Source organism: Microplitis mediator, chromosome 7, assembly GCF_029852145.1.
Source record: "Microplitis mediator isolate UGA2020A chromosome 7, iyMicMedi2.1, whole genome shotgun sequence".
NCBI lineage: Eukaryota > Metazoa > Arthropoda > Insecta > Hymenoptera > Braconidae > Microplitis > Microplitis mediator.
The window spans coordinates 5407707-5426204 of record NC_079975.1 but is presented as its reverse complement, the minus strand read 5'-3'; the positions used below and the strand labels follow the sequence as shown (position 1 = coordinate 5426204).

The window sequence follows — 18498 nt, the reverse complement described above, 5'->3', positions numbered from 1 at the left end:
AACCAAATTATAACTTTCATATAATTACTTATAAAATAATTTTTTATTAATGATTTAATAATTCCAACTTTTTCGTTTTAAAATGACGTGGTCTCTTGGAACGTAAAAACTTATCGTTGTCATTACGTTATTGGAGACAAATTGTAGAAAAATATATTCATTATTGATTCTTAGTTATAAGTTTATAAAACTTTGACTGATTGTGAATTCCAGACAATATGAAGCAAATATAATAATAAAAATCAGTATACTGCATATCGAATAGTGTAACTCGATGATTTTTCAAGTTAATGAATCTACAAAATATAATTGATGGGCAAAATTTTAAAATTGCATAAAAGTAATATCATACACGACGGTTATATGTAAAAAAATTAGAATCTTAAAAATTATAAATAAATATTTCATTTAATTAACTCCAAAAAAAAAAAAACGGAAAAGCAAGCAATAAAATATTAATAATAAAATACAAAGTTAAATATTTTTGCTTTAATTATTTGATTTTTTTATTTCCCTAAAGTTAACAATACTTAATTTTTTATATACTTTATCGACTTATAAACGCAGTCTAAGTCGAAAGATTAAAAAAATCAAAAATCAAAATTGAGCTGGGTTTCCTACACTACTATATATCCATATATTTACTACCTCTCCTCTCCTGAATCATTGCGCAGATTCCAGGGAAAGAAACTTATACGCCGCAATTATTGCTCGGCATCGTAAACGTCATTCAATATTAAAATAACAAACAGCTAACGATAAGAACATATATGTTACTCGTATTATAAACTGACGCAACTGAATACATTCGACACGTATTCTACGGAGAGTAATAGTTCATTCAAGTTATTTAGGACATTTCATCATAAGGTAAAATTCTATTTTATTTAATTAATCTGACAAAAATATATATATAAATTTATTTAGATTATAGTCAATGAAAATTTTAAGTTTCTTATTGTAGAAATTTATAAACATACTTTACTTATAATACTCTGCGATCGATAGGAATAAATATGGATCATTTCTTTCGATTAATGAATGAAGCGATTTTGGACTATATCTCACAAGGAACGAGTGATGAAAATTTGATTGAAAATACAATGAACCGTCTAATAGAAAATGAAATATTTCTAAACATAAAACGTGAATCAAAAAATGAAGAAACCGCCAAAAACAAGTTAGAAGAAGGGAATAAGATGATCTCAAGTGCACCGCTAGACAAATTGATAGAAATTTATAGTGAGGCGATAGCTTATGCACTACATGATTCAGAATTATTAGCACGTGGATTTGCAAATCGCTCGGCAGCACTAACAAATGGGGGTATGTATGAAGATTCTTTAAAGGATATTGAGAGAGCATTTGAAATCGGGTATCCAGATAATTTAAAGGCTAAATTATATGCTCGCAAAGCAAAGAATTTGTTAGCTTTAAATTCAATGATGCGCTCTGAAGTTGATGACGCCATTACCCAAGCAAAGATTTGGGCCGAAAAAATGGACGATGACAACAAAAAAATAGTAAAAAAAAGTTTAGAGCAACTGAAGACAGATAAATCTTTTAAAAAACCTTTTAAATTTTGGAAAAGTAGTGAATTTTTACCTAAAACACCTGATGATAATCCGAAAATATTGAGAGCTTCAGGTTCTATTGACATAAAAAAATCTAAAACATTTGGCCGTCATATTGTAGCTACTAAAGATATTAAGGCCGGTGAAACTCTCTGGGTCCACAGATCTTATGCATTTTCACTCAAATCTGAGTGCAGATATCGATATTGCTGGAATTGTGCGAGATATACTTTAAGTAGCGTTCCTTGTAATCAGTGTTCAAACGTTATTTACTGTAATGAAAAATGTCGAGATATCGCATGGCACGAGCATCATGATGTTGAATGTCCAGCAATTACTGCAGTTTTAGCTATTAATATTGATAATGAAGAAAAATGTTTGCTTGAGGTGAGATTATTAGTAAAAGCTTTGAAAGAATTTGGAACAGTCAACGCATTGCACGAAAAAATCAAAGAGATTGATTTAATAGAGAGTAAGATTTACTATATTCTATCTTTTCTTTAACATATTGAATTATTCACTAATTCATAATTAATTATTTCAGACCCGATTTTAAAACTGTTCACTGGAAACGTATACGACGATACAAAATATGCGAGCGTTTATTCATTATTTCGATTAAAATCGAATCCAGTACTTACAGAAGGCCTAGCATTCAAAATCGTTGGAATACTATTCCTGTTAGTTAGAACTACTGAAATACTTGGGAAGAGATATGATGATCCAACTGAGTTGATGAACAACAAGTGGGCAGTTTTCATTGGGAACTTGATGTTTAGGCACATGGAAATAATTCAGACGAATTCAATCGACGTATTTCCATTATTTTGATCATTATTCCAAGATTGATTATGTATAAAATTCTTCGATGAAATATTAATCTATTATGTCTAATATATTGCAGATGTTCTCAAATAATCGTCAAGGAAGTAATATTAAATGTGGTTCCTTTTTGGCACCACTCGAAGATTTATGTAGCCATAGTTGTGATCGCAACACCTACCCATTATCTACAGGTGATATCAATGCTACAATTGCAGTTCAGCCAATCAAAAAGGGTCAACAAATATATCTCACCTATGGGCCATATTTTCAAGAATTACCGGCTTTTCAAAGAAAACAGTTTATACTAATGTTTTTTAAATTTTGGTGTCAATGCACGGCTTGCATTAATGACTGGGGCCCAAATTATCGCCACGTATCTTGTGTGGTAATTATGATTTCTTTTTAAATAATTAATCAACTATTCACACACGTTCAGTTGTCTAAGTTAATCTTAATGTTTATTGAATTTTTTTTCAATAGGATCAACTACCGGAAAAAACCACTTACGAGTTCATTAAAATTTTAAGGAAGTGTAACACACATATTCCTATAATAAAATTACTTATGAAGCGTTCTACTAAAGATATTACTTCGAGTAAAATTATTGAAATAATATCTGATTTATCGAAAATGCTTAATACTATCGGCAGTGATAGATACCCCTGTAAGGAAATAGTAGAAACAAAGCTTGCACTATTCGAAATATTCAACTGTATCGCAGGGTATATATAAATGAATATAAATCAGAATGATGAGTTTGAGAATGAGCAAATTTTCAAGCCCACAAAATATTAAATCTCACAAATTTGATAAAAAAAAAAATTTTATTCAACAAACACCGAATTCCCTGGTGGAAATTTTTCGGAATTTTCTCTGAAAAACTCAGTTCTAAAGTTCTAAAGACTTTTTCAGAGAAAAGTCCGAAAAATTTCCACCAGGGTTAGTCAAAAAATAAGTACTTTTATAATCACACAATTTTTATAAAATTCAAATTATAAATTCTAATAATTTTATGAGCAAAATAAAACGAATGGAATGTATAATAAAAATAAAAATCTACTAAAAGTTTTGCACTTGTTATTGTTTCAATTATAATTATAAACGACTAATTAATGTAATTAAAGTTGTCAATTATGTATTTTACTTATAATTATAAAAAGTTATAGATTGGTGATAATTTCACCGGACAATTTAAATTATTAATAAAAGTTAAAATTTGAATTTTGAAAACAATTCATAGAAATTCACCGATAATTATGAATATTAAAAATCAATTTAAATTAAAAATAATTTATTTGTTATAGAATTATTGATCAATGATTGTATGTACATCATATAAAATTTGTCTTTCTCACTAGAATATCTAAAAATTATAATTCAAATATTTTTTTATCATATTTACAGGATAAAGTTTTACGTACTTTGTCCCGTTGTAAATGCTGCCTTAAAATATATGAATAGGGGGATACCAACTGTATTTTCCTCATATATTCTAAAGTTGTCCTAACGAAAGAGTATGTTTCGAATGAGTAGAGGGGGTCCGTAGTGCGACGGACAACTATGCTCATTGTTTGGGTTCTATAAAAAAAAAAAAGAAAAAAACATATGTAAAAAAAAAACCTTTGTTACACTGTACCTCTCCCAGTGTTATAACATATGAAGTAACAAACGGCTATCGATAAGAATAAAAGTAAAAGACCTTTGTTTAAAATTTTGCAGACGTGCAGAGTCTACGAGGTAATTTACTAGTAAGATAATTAATTAATTATTCATGAAATATATTTAATGGTTTTTATTTTTCAATAAGAGAACTAAATATTATTTATCTTGATTAAAATAAATATGTTGTTACTTAAGGGTATTCTCTGATAGCGCGCCCCACTTTTTAAAAATGTGCAATGACTTTCAACTGCCATAACCGTATTCAAATTGATTTAATTAATCAAAAAAAAATTAAAACCTTAATTGAAAAAAGGACAACGTAATAGTAATTTTGCCGAGATGTAGAATTTAAAAAAATACTCGCAGGTGTTATCAATTAGGAGTTAAACGAAATTTGTTGGATAAATTTTAGCCTAAAAAATTTGAAAATTCGAATCATAAAATCGACATGAAGATTTTACTGGAATTTATTTAACAAATCTCGTTAAACTCCTCATTGATATTAACTGCAAGTAATTTTTTTAAAATCTACATCTCAGCGGAATTGCCACTACGTTGTCTTTTTTTCAATTCATGCTTTAATTTTTTTTAATCAATTGATGAAATTTTGATACGCTTATGACAATTTAAAGTCAGAGAAGGGGGGGGGGGTGTCTGAGAATGGCCTCAATAATTAAAAAGAAAGTTTTGAATACGTATTTGTAAAATGATACTGAAGTTAGCAGACGTCTAATATTTTTAAAATGATAAACTATAAAAAAAAATATTTGAAAAATTTACGCCTGTAGTTTTTTAAATTTTCTACATGATATTTTTGGTTTTTGTTTTTTTTGTAATTGATTTGATTTTCACCATGGTGAAAAAAAAATCCGAAAATTACTAATTGTCTGCTAACTTCAGGATCATATTGTAAAAAGATATAAATAAAAATCTTTCACATTTATTTATTATTAGAAATTAATATGGATCACTTATTACGAGAGATAAATGCGCTGGTTATTCCCGATGTGTTATATCAAGAAACAGGTGATGAAAATTTGATTAAAAAAATGATACAACATTTAATAGAAAGTAAAAAATTGCCACGCATAAAGCGTGAGTCCAAAAATGAAGAAACCGCTAAAAAAAAATTAGAAGAAGGAAATAAGATGATATCGAGTGCACCGCTAGATAAACTGATAGAAATTTATAATGAGGCGATAGCCTACGCACTCCCTAGTTCAGAATTATTAGCACGTGGATTTGCAAATCGCTCGGCAGCACTAACAAATGGGGGTATGTATAAAGATTCTTTGAAGGATATAGAAAGAGCATTTGAAATCGGGTATCCAGATAATTTAAAGGCTAAATTATATGCTCGCAAAGCAAAGAACTTATTAGCATTGAATCCAAAAATGCGCTCTGCAGTTGATGATGCCATTACCAAAGCAAACATTTGGGTAGAAAAAATGGATGATGATAACAAGAAAAGAGTAAAAAAAAGTTTAGAGCAACTGAGGACAGATAAATCTTTTAAAAAACCTGTTAAATTTTGGGAAAGTAGTGAATTTTTTCCTCAAACACCAAATGATAATCCGAAAATATTGAGAGCTTCAGGTTCTATTGATATAAAAAATTCTGAAATCTTTGGCCGTCATATTGTAGCCACCAAAGATATTAAGGCAGGTGAAACTCTCTGGGTTCACAGATCTTATGCATTTACACTAAAGTCTGAATACAGATATCGACATTGCTGGAATTGTTCGAGATATACTTGGAGTAGCGTTCCTTGTAATCAGTGTTCAAACGTTATCTACTGCAACGAAGAATGTCGTGACACTGCTTGGCAGAACCACCACGATGTCGAATGCCTAGCGATCACAGCAATTTTAGCTCAATTTAAATTTAATGTAGAAAAATGTTTGCTTTGGGTGAGATTATTAGTAAGAGCTTTGAAAGAATTTGGAACGATTGAAACATTGTATGATAAAGTTAACGAGATTGAGTCCACACAAGGTAAGATTTAAATCTGTTTTTCTTATTTTTATAATAAATAACTTACTAATTCATAAACAATTATTTCAGACCCAATTTTGAAACTTTTCACTGGAGATGTATACGATGATACAAAATATGCTAGTGTTTATTCCTTATTTCGATTAAAATCAAATCCAATACCCACAATGGGTATAGAACGTTTAATCGTTGAAATTCTATTCATGTTGAGTGGAACTACTGAAATATTCGGTAAAAAAATTGATGATCCAACTGAGTTAATGAACAACAAATGGACAATTTTCATTGGAAATTTGATATGTAGACACATTGAAATAGTTCAAACAAATTCGTTCAAAGTATTTGCATTTTTTTATGCTTATTCTGTGTTTTTTTTTTTTTTTTGTTGATTTATAAAATTTTTTGAGAGAATCATTTTTTATAACAATTAATGGGTTACAGATAATCTCAAATGATTGTCAAGGAAACTCCGTAACATGTGGCTCGTATTTGGCACCACTTTCGGATCTATGCAGCCATAGTTGTGACTATAACATTGACTTCATATGTTCAAGAGACATTGAAGCTCTGATTGCAGTTCAGCCAATCAAAAAAGGTCAACAAATATGTATCACCTATGGACCTCATTATCAGGAATCACCGGCTGCTAAAAGAAGACAATCGATACAAATGGGTTTCAAATTTTTGTGTCAATGCATGGCTTGCGTTAATGGCTGGGGTCCATATTATCAATTTCTACCATGTGTGGTAATTATCATTTATTTTTTCATATCGTTAATGAGCTTTTAACTCACATTACTTTTGCCAAATGAATTTTTATATTATTTAAAAATTTTTTTCAATAGGAACAGCTACCGGACAAAATCAGCCATGAGCTAATTATAATTTCGTTGAAATGTGCCACCTATATTCCTATAATAAATTTACTTACGAAACGTTTCTCTAAAGATATTACACCAAGTAAAATTATTGAAATGATGTCTGATTTATCAGCAGCGCTCAATCTATTAGGTGGTGACAGATACCCTTGCAACGAAATGATAAAAGCCAAAAAAGCATTAATCCGCTTAATTGTCTGCATTAGAAGATATACATGAATAAAAATTCGAAATATAAGTTTGAAAATGAGTAAATTTTTTACGCAAAATCTATTAAATATTTTTAATTTCAAAAAAACTAAATCATACATTTTTATCGCTTCAAACAAATTTTCAAGAAACACTGAGAATTATTTTCATAATGAATATTTATAATGTGAAAGACCTAACACCCGATCAGGGAACTAGTACCCGATCACTCCATGAATATGTATATCTATATTTAGTATAATTTAGTAAATATAGACATACAAATACATGAGTGATCGGGTATTAATTCCCTTATCGGTTACTGGGCCTCCTACTTTATACTTCATATAAAATGTATGAAGTATAAGTTATAAATTAAAATAACTTCTTCAACAAAATAAAAAAAATAAAATGCATGATGACGAAAGCTATAAAAGTTTATTAAAAATTTTGTATCCGGACGACTGAATAAATTATTGATAGAGTAAACTTTTTCTATTAGTAATAATTTAGTTTAAATACAGTTTCAAGATAAAATTATTATGGTAATTTAAGACAATGTAAAATTTTTTCTATTCAAACAGCCTCACTTATGACCTGTCACAAATCTGTAATGTTTATGTTTCCCCGTAATTTTAGCTGTTGATTATAATATAATCTGCATACTTATCGATGTATGTAATTTACTTGTTAAACGTAATAAATAGAGTTTAATCAATGTAAACTAAGATATTTTAAGTTTAAAAAAAAACAGTAAAGAAAATACAAAAGCTGAATACAAAATCAACATTCTTTAATTTACACTTACATTGTATTTAGTTTAATTCATTAAAATAATATAATAATAAATAAATAAATGTAAACATAATAATTGCATTAGTATGACTGCACGGAAAAAAATTAACTATATAAATTGAGAACGACAAGTAGTATAATGATAAAGTGATCAGTAAATACTTTCATTCTAAATAGTAATTTTTTCATTTATGATTAAAACATGAATAAATACCGGATAAGTATAAAAATTTATTGTCTATGCAAGAAAAATTACTATTTGAACTTTAAAAATCGTAACTAATATTAAGAAAATTGACGACACGTATTATAAAATTTACTATTTGAATGTTAAGATTCCCCATATTGACACCCGGGTTCCGAGTTGTAATTTCAAATACTCATTTATAAAGTTTATTTTTTTCTGTAAGACTTTAAAGTATTCAAAATAAAATAATGGCCATAAAGGATAAGAAATAAAATTATTTTAGATTTTTTAGTTTTCTAAAGTTTACAATTGTTGAGTTATGTTATTATTATTATTATTTTTCCTATTGCTAATCAAGTTTAAAAATAGAGGGATACCAAATCAGTTGTATTCTCAACACATAGTACGAAGCCTCCACGCTTAAAATCATTTTCTTGGGTTTCATGAAAAAAAACATATATTATTTAATGAGTAAGATGATTGGTAAAAATAAATCGCTCTCAGTATCGTAAAATAATAAACGTCTGATGGCAGGAATAAATATAAAAATTAATAAAGAACACATTGTTTTTACAGTCCGGCTACTGAGAACTTGCTCTTTTATTTAATAGTGGGAATATAGAAATCACATGCTGACTATAAAAGCGGCTGAGAGGAATATTCACAGTGAGATCGTTGAGTGTCACATCAACGGACGCAATTAAACGTAATCGAATGAAATACTTGTAAAATTATTCATCAAAGATAATCAATAATTTTTTCATTGTAAGGTATAACTGTCTACTATTTATCTTATTTGAAATAAATAATAATTATTCACATTGTAATTATCAAAAAAATTTTTAATACGTAGTTGAAAATTTATAAAAAATATCTTTTATATTACTTTGTTTATAGAAATGGATTGGGATAACTTAAGTTATCAATTGATACCAATAGTGAATGAAGTAATTTCTGCCACCATCTTTCCAGAAACGCACGATGAAGGTTTTTTTAAAAAAGTGATGAAAAGTTTAATAAGAAACGACACGTTACCAAGCATAAAACGTGAATCAAAAAATGAAGAAACTGCTAGAGAAAAACTAGAAGAGGGAAATAAAATACTTTCAAGTGCATCGCTAGAAAAATTGATTGAAATTTATAGTGAGGCGATAGCCTACGCACTACCTGGCTCAGAATTATTAGCATGTGGATTTGCAAATCGCTCGGCAGCACTAACAAATGGGGGTATGTATGAAGATTCTTTGAAGGATATAGAGAGAGCATTTGAAATCGGTTATCCAGATAATTTAAAGGCTATATTATATGCTCGCAAAGCAAAAAATTTGCTAGCTCTTAATCCAAAAATGCGTTCTGAAGTTGATGATGCCATTACCCAAGCAAAGATTTGGGCCGAGAAAATGGACGATGATAAGAAAAAAAGAGTGAAAAACAGCTTAGATCAACTGGAGACAAAAAAATCTTATAAAAAACTTGTTAAATTTTGGGAAAGTAGTGAATTTTTCCCTCAAACACCAGGTGATAATCCGAAAATATTGAGAGCTTCAGGTTCTATTGGCATAGAAAATTCTGCGATATTTGGCCGTCATATTGTAGCTACCAAAGATATTAAGGCAGGTGAAACTCTCTGGGTACACAGATATTATGCATTTATACTGAATTCTGAGTACAGATATCGATGTTGCTGGAATTGTTCGAGATATACTTGGAGTAGCGTTCCTTGTAATCAATGTTCAAACGTTGTTTACTGTAATGAAGAATGTCGTGATACTGCTTGGCAAAACCACCACGACATCGAATGTCCAGCAATTACGGCAATTTTAGCTCATTTTCGATTTCATGAGTATTTAGACTCATGTTTACTTAGCGTGAGATTACTAGTAAAAGCTTTAAAAGAATTTGGAACAGTCAACGCATTGTGTGAAAAAGTCAACGAGATTGATTTAATAGAGGGTAATATTAAAATTTTTTTTTTTCTTTTAATATTCAATTACTCGATAGTTAATAAATAATTATTTCAGACTCAATTTTGAAACTTTTCACTGGAGATGTATACGATGATACAAAATATGCTAGTGTTTATTCCTTATTCCGATTAAAATCAAATCCAAAGGAAACTGCGGATATAGAACTTGCAATCGCAACAATACTATTTTTGTTAAGTGGAACTACTGAAATACTTGGGAAAAAATTTGATGATCCAACGGAGTTGATGAATAACCAATGGGCAATTTTCATTGGGAACTTAATGTTTAAGCACATGGATATAATTATTACGAATTCAATCAAAGTATTTTCATTATTTTTATCATTACTCCAAGACTTTATTTATTTATGAAATTCTTTAATGAAATAATTATTATTTATTTCTTATAATGAATTGCAGATATCAATGAATCGTCAAGGAAATGTTTTAAAATGTGGTTTATTTTTGCCAGCACTTTTGTCTTTATGTAGTCATAGTTGTGACCATAATATGTACTCACTATCTACAGGAGATATAAGTACTGAGATTGCAGTTCAGCCAATCAATAAAGGTGAACAAATATTTATCACCTACGGTCGTAATTATCGAGAAGCCGCGGTTTTAGAAAGAAGACAATCGATACAAATGGATTTCAAATTTTTATGTCATTGTCCGGCTTGCGCCAATGGCTGGGGTCCATATTATCAACCTCCATGTGTGGTAATTATTATTTATTTTTTCATATCATTAATGAGCTTTTAACTCACCCGTTAAGTTTGCCAAATGAATCTTTATATTATTTAAAAATATTTTTCAATAGGAACAACTACGGGAAAAAACTAAACATGAGTTCAATATGATTTTAAAGAAGTGCAGCACCCATTTTCCTATAATAAATCGAATTGCAGATTATCCCGCTGAAGATATCTCTTCAGGTAAAGTTATTGAAATGATTGCTGATTTATCAGCAATGCTTAATCTTTTAGGCGGCAACAGATACCCTTGTCAAGAAATGGTAGCAGCAAAAGTTGGATTATTCAACTTAATCACTTACATTAGAGGATATATTAAATAAAAATCCGAAATGTAAACTTGAGAATCAGTAAATTTTTTAACCAAAAAATAATAAATATTTTGAATCTCAGAACAACTAAGTCACTGAGAATTATCTTTATAATGGAAATATATGTACTTTATATAAAATGTATGATGACGAAAGCTATTAAAAATTTTGTATCCGTAATTATTTCAATTACAATATATATTACAATGACTAACAATTATGTTTAAAGGACAATAGTCTCATCATTTATAAAACTAATAAAATGATTTGAAATCGAACATTTTTAAATACTTCTTTAATATTCTTTCTTAAAAAAAAACATGATTAATTTCTAAATTAAATGCAATACAACATAAGAAAGTTACTACTTTTGATTTTTATTATTTATGTTTGTGCTTTGTTGCACTAATGTCCAACTTCTAATCTTGGTTTTAAACGGATATTGTAAGTAATGCCTTAAGGATTTAAAAATTAAAATCAGGGGAACACCAAACCAACTATTGCATTCGCTATTCCCTTACGTACATATATTGTACTTCCCACTTGAGATAGTTTTTTGTTTTTATTTCATCTGAAACGCAACGCAACAGCGCTTAGCTTATTGTAATAAATTTTTTGTCTTAGTTATAAAATAACAGTCGACAACGCTGGTTCTTGGGAAAAAAACTTATACGCAGCAATTAATGCTCGATATCGTAAACGCATTTCAATATTAAAATAACAAGTGGCATTCGATAAGAACATATATAATACTCGAAATATATAATCTGATGCAACTGAATACATTCGAAACGTATTCTACGGAGAGTAATAGTTCATCCAAGTTCTTCAGTAGATATTTCAGCATAAGGTAAAATTCTATCTTATTTAATTAATCTGATAAAAATGTATGTACAGTAGACTCTGGTTATAAGTTAAATCGGACGCTCTACTCACTCACGTCAATTTCGTTTTTTCCTGTAAGTAAGAGTATAGACAGAAACATTGCTTATAACCAGAGTGTACTGTATATTAATTTAGATTATAGTCAGAGAAAATTCTAAGTTTTTAATTACAAAAATTTATAAACATACTTTACTCATAATACTCTACGATCAATAGGAATAAATATGGATCATTACTCTCGATTTATCGATAAAGCGATTTTGGACTATAACTCACAAGGAACAAGTGATAAAAATTTAATTAAAAATACGATGCACCGTATGATAGAAAAGAAAATATTTCGAACCATAAAACGTGAATCAAAAAATGAAGAAACCGCCAAAAAAAAGTTAGAAGAAGGTAATAAGATGATATCAAGTGCACCGCTAGAAAAATTGATCGAAATTTATAGTGAGGTGATAGCCTACGCACTACCAGGTTCAGAATTATTAGCACGTGGATTTGCAAATCGCTCGGCAGCACTAACGAATGGGGGTATGTATGAAGATTCTTTGAAGGATATAGAAAGAGCATTTGAAATCGAGTATCCAGATAATTTAAAGGCTAAATTATATGCTCGCAAAGCAAAGAATTTGTTAGCTTTGAATTCAATGATGCGCTCTGAAGTTGATGATGCCATTACCCAAGCAAACATCTGGGTAGAAAAAATGGATGATGATAACAAAAAAAGAGTAAAAAAAAGTTTAGAGCAAATGAAGACAGATAAATCTTTTAAAAAACCTGTTAAATTTTGGGAAAGTAGTGAATTTTTCCCTAAAACACCAGATGATAATCCGAAAATATTGAGAGCTTCAGGTTCTATTGACATAAAAAATTCTGAAACATTTGGCCGTCATATTGTAGCTACCAAAGATATTAAGGCAGGGGAAACTCTCTGGGTCCACAGATCTTATGCATTTATACTCAAGTCTGAATACAGATATCGTCATTGTTGGAATTGTGCGAGATATACCTTGAGTAGCGTTCCTTGTAGTCAGTGTTCGAATGTTATTTACTGTAATGAAAAGTGTCGAGATATTGCGTGGCACGAGCATCATGATGTTGAATGTCCAGTAATTACTGCAGTTTTAGCTCTTAAAATTTGTGATGAAGAAAAATGTTTCCTTTGGGTGAGATTATTAGTAAAAGCTTTGAAGGAATTTGGAACAGTTACTGCATTGTATAAAAAAATCAAAGAGATTAATTTTATAGAGGGTAAGATTTACTATATTCTATTTTTTTTTTTTAATATTGAAATATTAATTAATTCATAAATAATTATTTCAGATCCGATTTCAAAATTGTTCACTGGAAACGTATACGATGATACAAAATATGCGAGCGTTTATTCACTATTTCGATCAAAATCAAATCCAGTACTTACAGAAGTCATTGCATTCAAAATTGTTGGAATAGTATTTCTGTTAAGTGGAACTACTGAAATACTTGGGAAAAGATTTGATGATCCAACTGAGTTGATGAACAACAAATGGGCAATTTTCATTGGAAACTTGTTGTTTAGGCACATGGAAATAACTCAGAAGAATTCAATCGACGTATTTCCATTATTTTTATCATTATTCTAAGACTTTATTTATTTAAAAAATTCTCTAAGAAAATAATTATCCATTGCCTCTAATTTATTACAGATGATGTCAAATAATCGTCAAGGAAATAGTATAAAATGTGGCTTGTTTTTGGCACCATTCCAAGATTTATGTAGCCATAGTTGTGATCACAGCGCCCACCCATTATCTACAGGAGATATCAATGCAATGATTGCAGTTCAGCCAATCAAAAAAGGTCAACAAATATATATCAGCTATGGACCTCATTATCGAAAGTTACCGGCTGTTCAAAGAAAACAGCTTATACGAATGAATTTCAAATTTTGGTGTCAATGCACGGCTTGCATTAATGACTGGGGTCCAAATCATCGCCACTTATCTTGTGTGGTAATTATGATTTCTTTATAAATAATTAATCAATTGTTCACATACGTTCAGTTGTCGAAGTTAATCTTAATGTTTATTGAAATTTTTTTCAATAGGATCAACTACCGGAAAAAACCACTTACGAATTGATTAAAATTTTATGGAAGTGTAACATGCACATTCCTATAATGAAATTACTTAAAGAGCGTTCTACTAAAAATATTACTTCAAGTAAAATTATTGAAATAATATCTGATTTCTCAAAAATGCTTAATACTATCGGCAGTGATAGATACCCGTGTGAAGATATGGAGAAAGGAAAGTATGTATTGTTCGATGTATTCGACTGTATCTCAGGGTATATATGAATATAAATCAGAATGATGAGTTTGAGAATAAGCAAATTCAAGCCAATAAAATATTAATCTCACAAATTTGATATAAAAAAATTTTTCTTTCAAGAAACACTGAATTATTTTTAAATTGAGTATTTTTATAATTACAAAATTTTTATAAAATGAAAAATATAAATTCTAACAGTTTTATAAGCAACATAAAACGAATGGAATGTATAATAATAATAATAAAAATCTACTAAAAGTTTTGCACTTGTTATTGTTTCAATTATAATATTAAACGACTAATTGATAAAATTAAAATTATCAATGATGTACTTCACTTATAATTATAAAAAGTTATAGATTTGTTATAATTTAATCGGACAATTTAAATTATTGATAAATGTTAAAATTTGAATTTTGAAAGCAATTCATAGAAATTCACCGATAATCATGAACATTAAAAATCAATTTAAATTAAATGTAATTTATTTGTTATCGAATATTGACTGATGATTGTATGTACATCATACAAAATTTGTTTTTCTCATTAGAATATATATATATTCTAATGCAAATATTTGTTTATCATATTTACAGGTTAAAGTTTTACGTACTTTATCCTGTTGTAAATTCGGCCTTAAAATATATGAATTAGGGGGATACCAACTGTATTTTCCTAATATATTCTAAAGTTGTCCTAACGAAAGAGTATGTTTCGAATGAGTAGAGTGGGTAGGGGGGTCTGTAGTGCGTCGAACACTCGTTGGGACAATTAAGCTCATTGTTTGGGTTCTATAAAAACAAAAAAACACACGTAAAAGAAACCTTTGTTACAATATACCGCTGCCATTAAGTAACAAACGGCTGTCGATAAGAATAAACGTAAAAGAACTTTGTTTATAATATCACTGACTTAATTAAACGAATCTACAAAGTAATTTATTGATAAGATTATTAATTAATTATTCTTCGAATATATTTAAAGGTTTTTATTTTTCAATAAGGTAACTAAATATTATTTATCTTGTTTAAAATAAAAATTTGGTTACATATAATAATTTAAAAAAAAGTTTCAAGGGCATTCTTAGACAGTGCCCTCCACTTTTCAAAAATATTCAATGACAATTGTCATAAACGTATCAAAATTTAATTAATTGATTGAAAAAAATTAAAACTTAAATTGAAAAAAGGACATCGTACAAGTAATTTCGCCGAGATATAGAATTTAAAAAAAAATTATTACAGTTGATGCCGATTGGGAGTTAAACAGAATTTGTTTAATAAATTTCAGTAAAGTCTTCATGTCAATTTTTAACTTCGAATTTTCAAATTTTGTAGGCTAAATTTATTTGTTAAATTTCGTTGAACTCCCAATTGACATCAACTGTAAGTTCTTTTTTTTTAATTCTATATCTCTGCAAAATAACTTGTACGTCGTCTTCTTTCGATTAAAGTTTCAATTTTTTTAATTAATTAATTTAATTTTGAAACGTTTATGACAATTGAGTCATAGAAAATTTTTAAAAAGTGGGGGTTACTGTCTAAGAATGCACTAAAATACGTAATTGTAAATAGTTATGAATAAAAATCCTCCACATTTATTTATTTTCAGAAATAAATATGGATCACTTATTACGAGAGACAAATGCGCCGGTTATTCCCGATGTGTTATATCAAGTAACAAGTGATGAAAATTTTATTAAAAAAATGATACACCATTTAATAGAAAGAGAAGAATTGCCAAGCATAAAGCGTGAGTCCAAAAATGAAGAAACCGCTAAAAGAAAATTAGAAGAAGGGAATAAGATGATATCAAGTGCACCGCTAGAAAAATTGATCGAAATTTATAGTGAGGCGATAGCCTACGCACTACCTGGCTCAGAATTATTAGCACGTGGATTCGCTAATCGCTCGGCAGCACTAACGAATGGGGGTATGTATAAAGATTCTTCGAAGGATATAGAGAGAGCATTTGAAGTCGGGTATCCAGATAATTTAAAGGCTAAATTATATGCTCGCAAAGCAAAAAATTTGTTAGCTTTGAATTCAATGATGCGCTCTGAAGTTGATGATGCCATTACCCAAGCAAACATCTGGGTAGAAAAAATGGACGATGATAACAAAAAAAGAGTAAAAAAAAGTTTAGAGCAACTGAAGACAGATAAATCTTTTAAAAAACCTGTTAAACTTTGGGAAAGTAGTGAATTTTTCCCTAGAACACCAGATGATAATCCGAAAATATTAAGAGCTTCAGGTTCTATTGACATAAAAAATTCTAAAATATTTGGCCGACATATTGTAGCTACCAAAGATATTAAAGCAGGTGAAACTATCATGGTACATAAATTATATGCATTTACACTGAAGTCTGAATACAGATATCGAATTTGCTGGAATTGTTCGAGATATACGTGGAGTAGCGTTCCTTGTAATCAGTGTTCAAACGTTATTTACTGTAGTGAAGAGTGTCGTGATACTGCTTGGCAAAACCACCACGACGTCGAATGTCTAGCAATTACGGCAATTTTAGCTTTGTTTAAATTTCATGAGTATTTAGATCCATGTTTAGTTAGCGTGAGATTACTAGTTAAAGCTTTAAAAGAATTTGGAACAGTCAACGCATTGTACGAAAAAATCAAAGAGATTGATTTAGTAGATAGTAAGTTTTACTATATTCTATTTTTTTTTTTTTACATACTGAATTATTTACTAATTCATAAATAATTATTTCAGACCCGATTTTGAAATCGTGCACTGGAAACGTATACGACGATACAAAATATGCAAGTGTTTATTCTTTATTTAGATTAAAATTAAACCCGATCGCCGCTATTGACATTAGACATATAATCGTCAAAATACTATTTCTGTTAAGTGAAACTACTGAAATACTTGGGAAAAGATTTGATGATCCAACTGAGTTAATGAATAACAAATGGGCAATTTTCATTGGGAACTTGATGTTTAGACACATGGAAATAATTCAGACGAATGCAATTACCGTATTTACATTATTATAATACTTTATTTATTTATAAAATTCTTTAAGGAAATAATTATTTATTACGTCTGATGTATTGCAGATGTTATTAAGTAATCGTGAAGAAGATAATATAAGCTGTGGCATGTTTTTGGCACCACTTTTGGATTTATGTAGTCATAGTTGTGACCATAATGTATACACACTATATACCGGAGATATCAATGCTGAGATTGCAGTTCAGCCAATCAAAAAAGGTCAACAAATATATATCACCTATGGACCTCATTATCTAGATTCCCCGGCTGTAGAAAGAAGACAGTTTATACAAATGAGTTTCAAATTTTTGTGTCAATGCACGGCTTGCGTTAATGGCTGGGGTCCAGATTATCAACCTCTATCATGTGTGGTAATTATTATTCATTTTTTCATATCGTTCATGAGACGTTAACTCACGTTAAGTTTGCCAGGTGAATCTATATTATTTAAAATTTTTTTCAATAGAAACAACTACCGAAACAAACCAGAGATGAATTCGTTATGATGTCAAAGAAGTGCAGCACCCATTCTTTTATAATAAATCAACTTGCGAATCGTTCCGCTGAAGATATCACTTCAAGTAAAATTATTGAAATAATTACTGATTTATCAGCAATGCTTAATCTTTTGGGCGCCAACAGATACCCTTGTGAAGAAATGGTAGCAGCAAAAGATGCATTTATCGATTTAATCGATTGCATTAGGAGACATGTATGATTAAAAATCTGAAATATTAGTTTGAGAATCAGTTAATTTGTTAACCAAAAAATATCAAATATTTGAAATCTCAAAACGACTAATTCATACATTTTTATCACTACAAATACATTTTTAGAAGCACTGAGAATTATTTTTTTAATAAATATTTATATATTTCATATATAAAATGTATGAAGTATAAGTTATTAATTTAAATTACTTCATCAACAAAATAAAAAAAATAAAGTGTATGATGACGAAAGCTTTTAAAATTTATCAAAAATTTTCTTTCCGTAATTATTTTTTTTTCAATATATACTACAATGACTAAGAATTAAGCTTAAACAATAATCAAAATTACTAATTATGTAAAAATAAAAAGTAATAGTCTTATTATTTTATAACAATGATTTTATGTTTTCTCATATATAAGTAGTTATGAATATT

The 18498-nt window shown here is 29.0% G+C and overlaps 5 protein-coding genes across 8 annotated transcripts; all 5 read left to right on the top strand.

Annotated features, from left to right (window-relative positions):
- The first annotated feature begins 725 nt into the window (after positions 1 to 725).
- LOC130671760 (SET and MYND domain-containing protein 4-like) lies at positions 726 to 3298 on the top strand. 3 transcript variants are annotated; one of them, XM_057475832.1, is made up of 5 exons: positions 726 to 870; positions 1009 to 2046; positions 2119 to 2387; positions 2479 to 2784; positions 2880 to 3298. In XM_057475832.1, exons 2-5 carry the CDS (start codon positions 1017 to 1019, stop codon positions 3129 to 3131), a joined length of 1857 nt encoding a protein of 618 aa, XP_057331815.1. In that variant the 5' UTR covers positions 726 to 870; positions 1009 to 1016; the 3' UTR covers positions 3132 to 3298. The 3 variants fall into 3 exon arrangements, with proteins under 3 accessions (XP_057331815.1, XP_057331816.1, XP_057331817.1); XM_057475833.1 differs by having other exon boundaries at positions 794 to 870; positions 965 to 2046; XM_057475834.1 differs by having other exon boundaries at positions 800 to 870; positions 952 to 2046.
- Positions 3299 to 3912: 614 nt separating this feature from the next.
- LOC130671811 (SET and MYND domain-containing protein 4-like) lies at positions 3913 to 7928 on the top strand. Of its 2 annotated transcripts, none has more exons than XM_057475901.1 (5): positions 3913 to 4147; positions 5016 to 6056; positions 6126 to 6394; positions 6498 to 6803; positions 6902 to 7928. In XM_057475901.1, exons 2-5 carry the CDS (start codon positions 5024 to 5026, stop codon positions 7151 to 7153), a joined length of 1860 nt encoding a protein of 619 aa, XP_057331884.1. In that variant the 5' UTR covers positions 3913 to 4147; positions 5016 to 5023; the 3' UTR covers positions 7154 to 7928. The 2 variants fall into 2 exon arrangements, with proteins under 2 accessions (XP_057331884.1, XP_057331883.1); XM_057475900.1 differs by having other exon boundaries at positions 3913 to 4136; positions 6902 to 7923.
- A 798-nt stretch (positions 7929 to 8726) lies between these two features.
- On the top strand, positions 8727 to 11384 carry LOC130671810 (SET and MYND domain-containing protein 4-like). Its single transcript, XM_057475899.1, has 5 exons — positions 8727 to 8875; positions 9003 to 10058; positions 10127 to 10395; positions 10492 to 10791; positions 10892 to 11384. The coding sequence occupies exons 2-5, from the start codon at positions 9005 to 9007 to the stop codon at positions 11144 to 11146; spliced, it is 1878 nt and encodes a 625-aa protein (XP_057331882.1). The 5' UTR covers positions 8727 to 8875; positions 9003 to 9004; the 3' UTR covers positions 11147 to 11384.
- Positions 11385 to 11705: 321 nt separating this feature from the next.
- On the top strand, positions 11706 to 14581 carry LOC130671160 (SET and MYND domain-containing protein 4-like). Its single transcript, XM_057474881.1, has 5 exons — positions 11706 to 11984; positions 12236 to 13273; positions 13346 to 13614; positions 13708 to 14013; positions 14109 to 14581. The coding sequence occupies exons 2-5, from the start codon at positions 12244 to 12246 to the stop codon at positions 14358 to 14360; spliced, it is 1857 nt and encodes a 618-aa protein (XP_057330864.1). The 5' UTR covers positions 11706 to 11984; positions 12236 to 12243; the 3' UTR covers positions 14361 to 14581.
- A 487-nt stretch (positions 14582 to 15068) lies between these two features.
- LOC130671171 (SET and MYND domain-containing protein 4-like) lies at positions 15069 to 18343 on the top strand. The gene is made up of 5 exons (XM_057474895.1): positions 15069 to 15337; positions 15946 to 16992; positions 17067 to 17335; positions 17417 to 17722; positions 17818 to 18343. Exons 2-5 carry the CDS (start codon positions 15954 to 15956, stop codon positions 18067 to 18069), a joined length of 1866 nt encoding a protein of 621 aa, XP_057330878.1. The 5' UTR covers positions 15069 to 15337; positions 15946 to 15953; the 3' UTR covers positions 18070 to 18343.
- Positions 18344 to 18498: the final 155 nt, after the last annotated feature.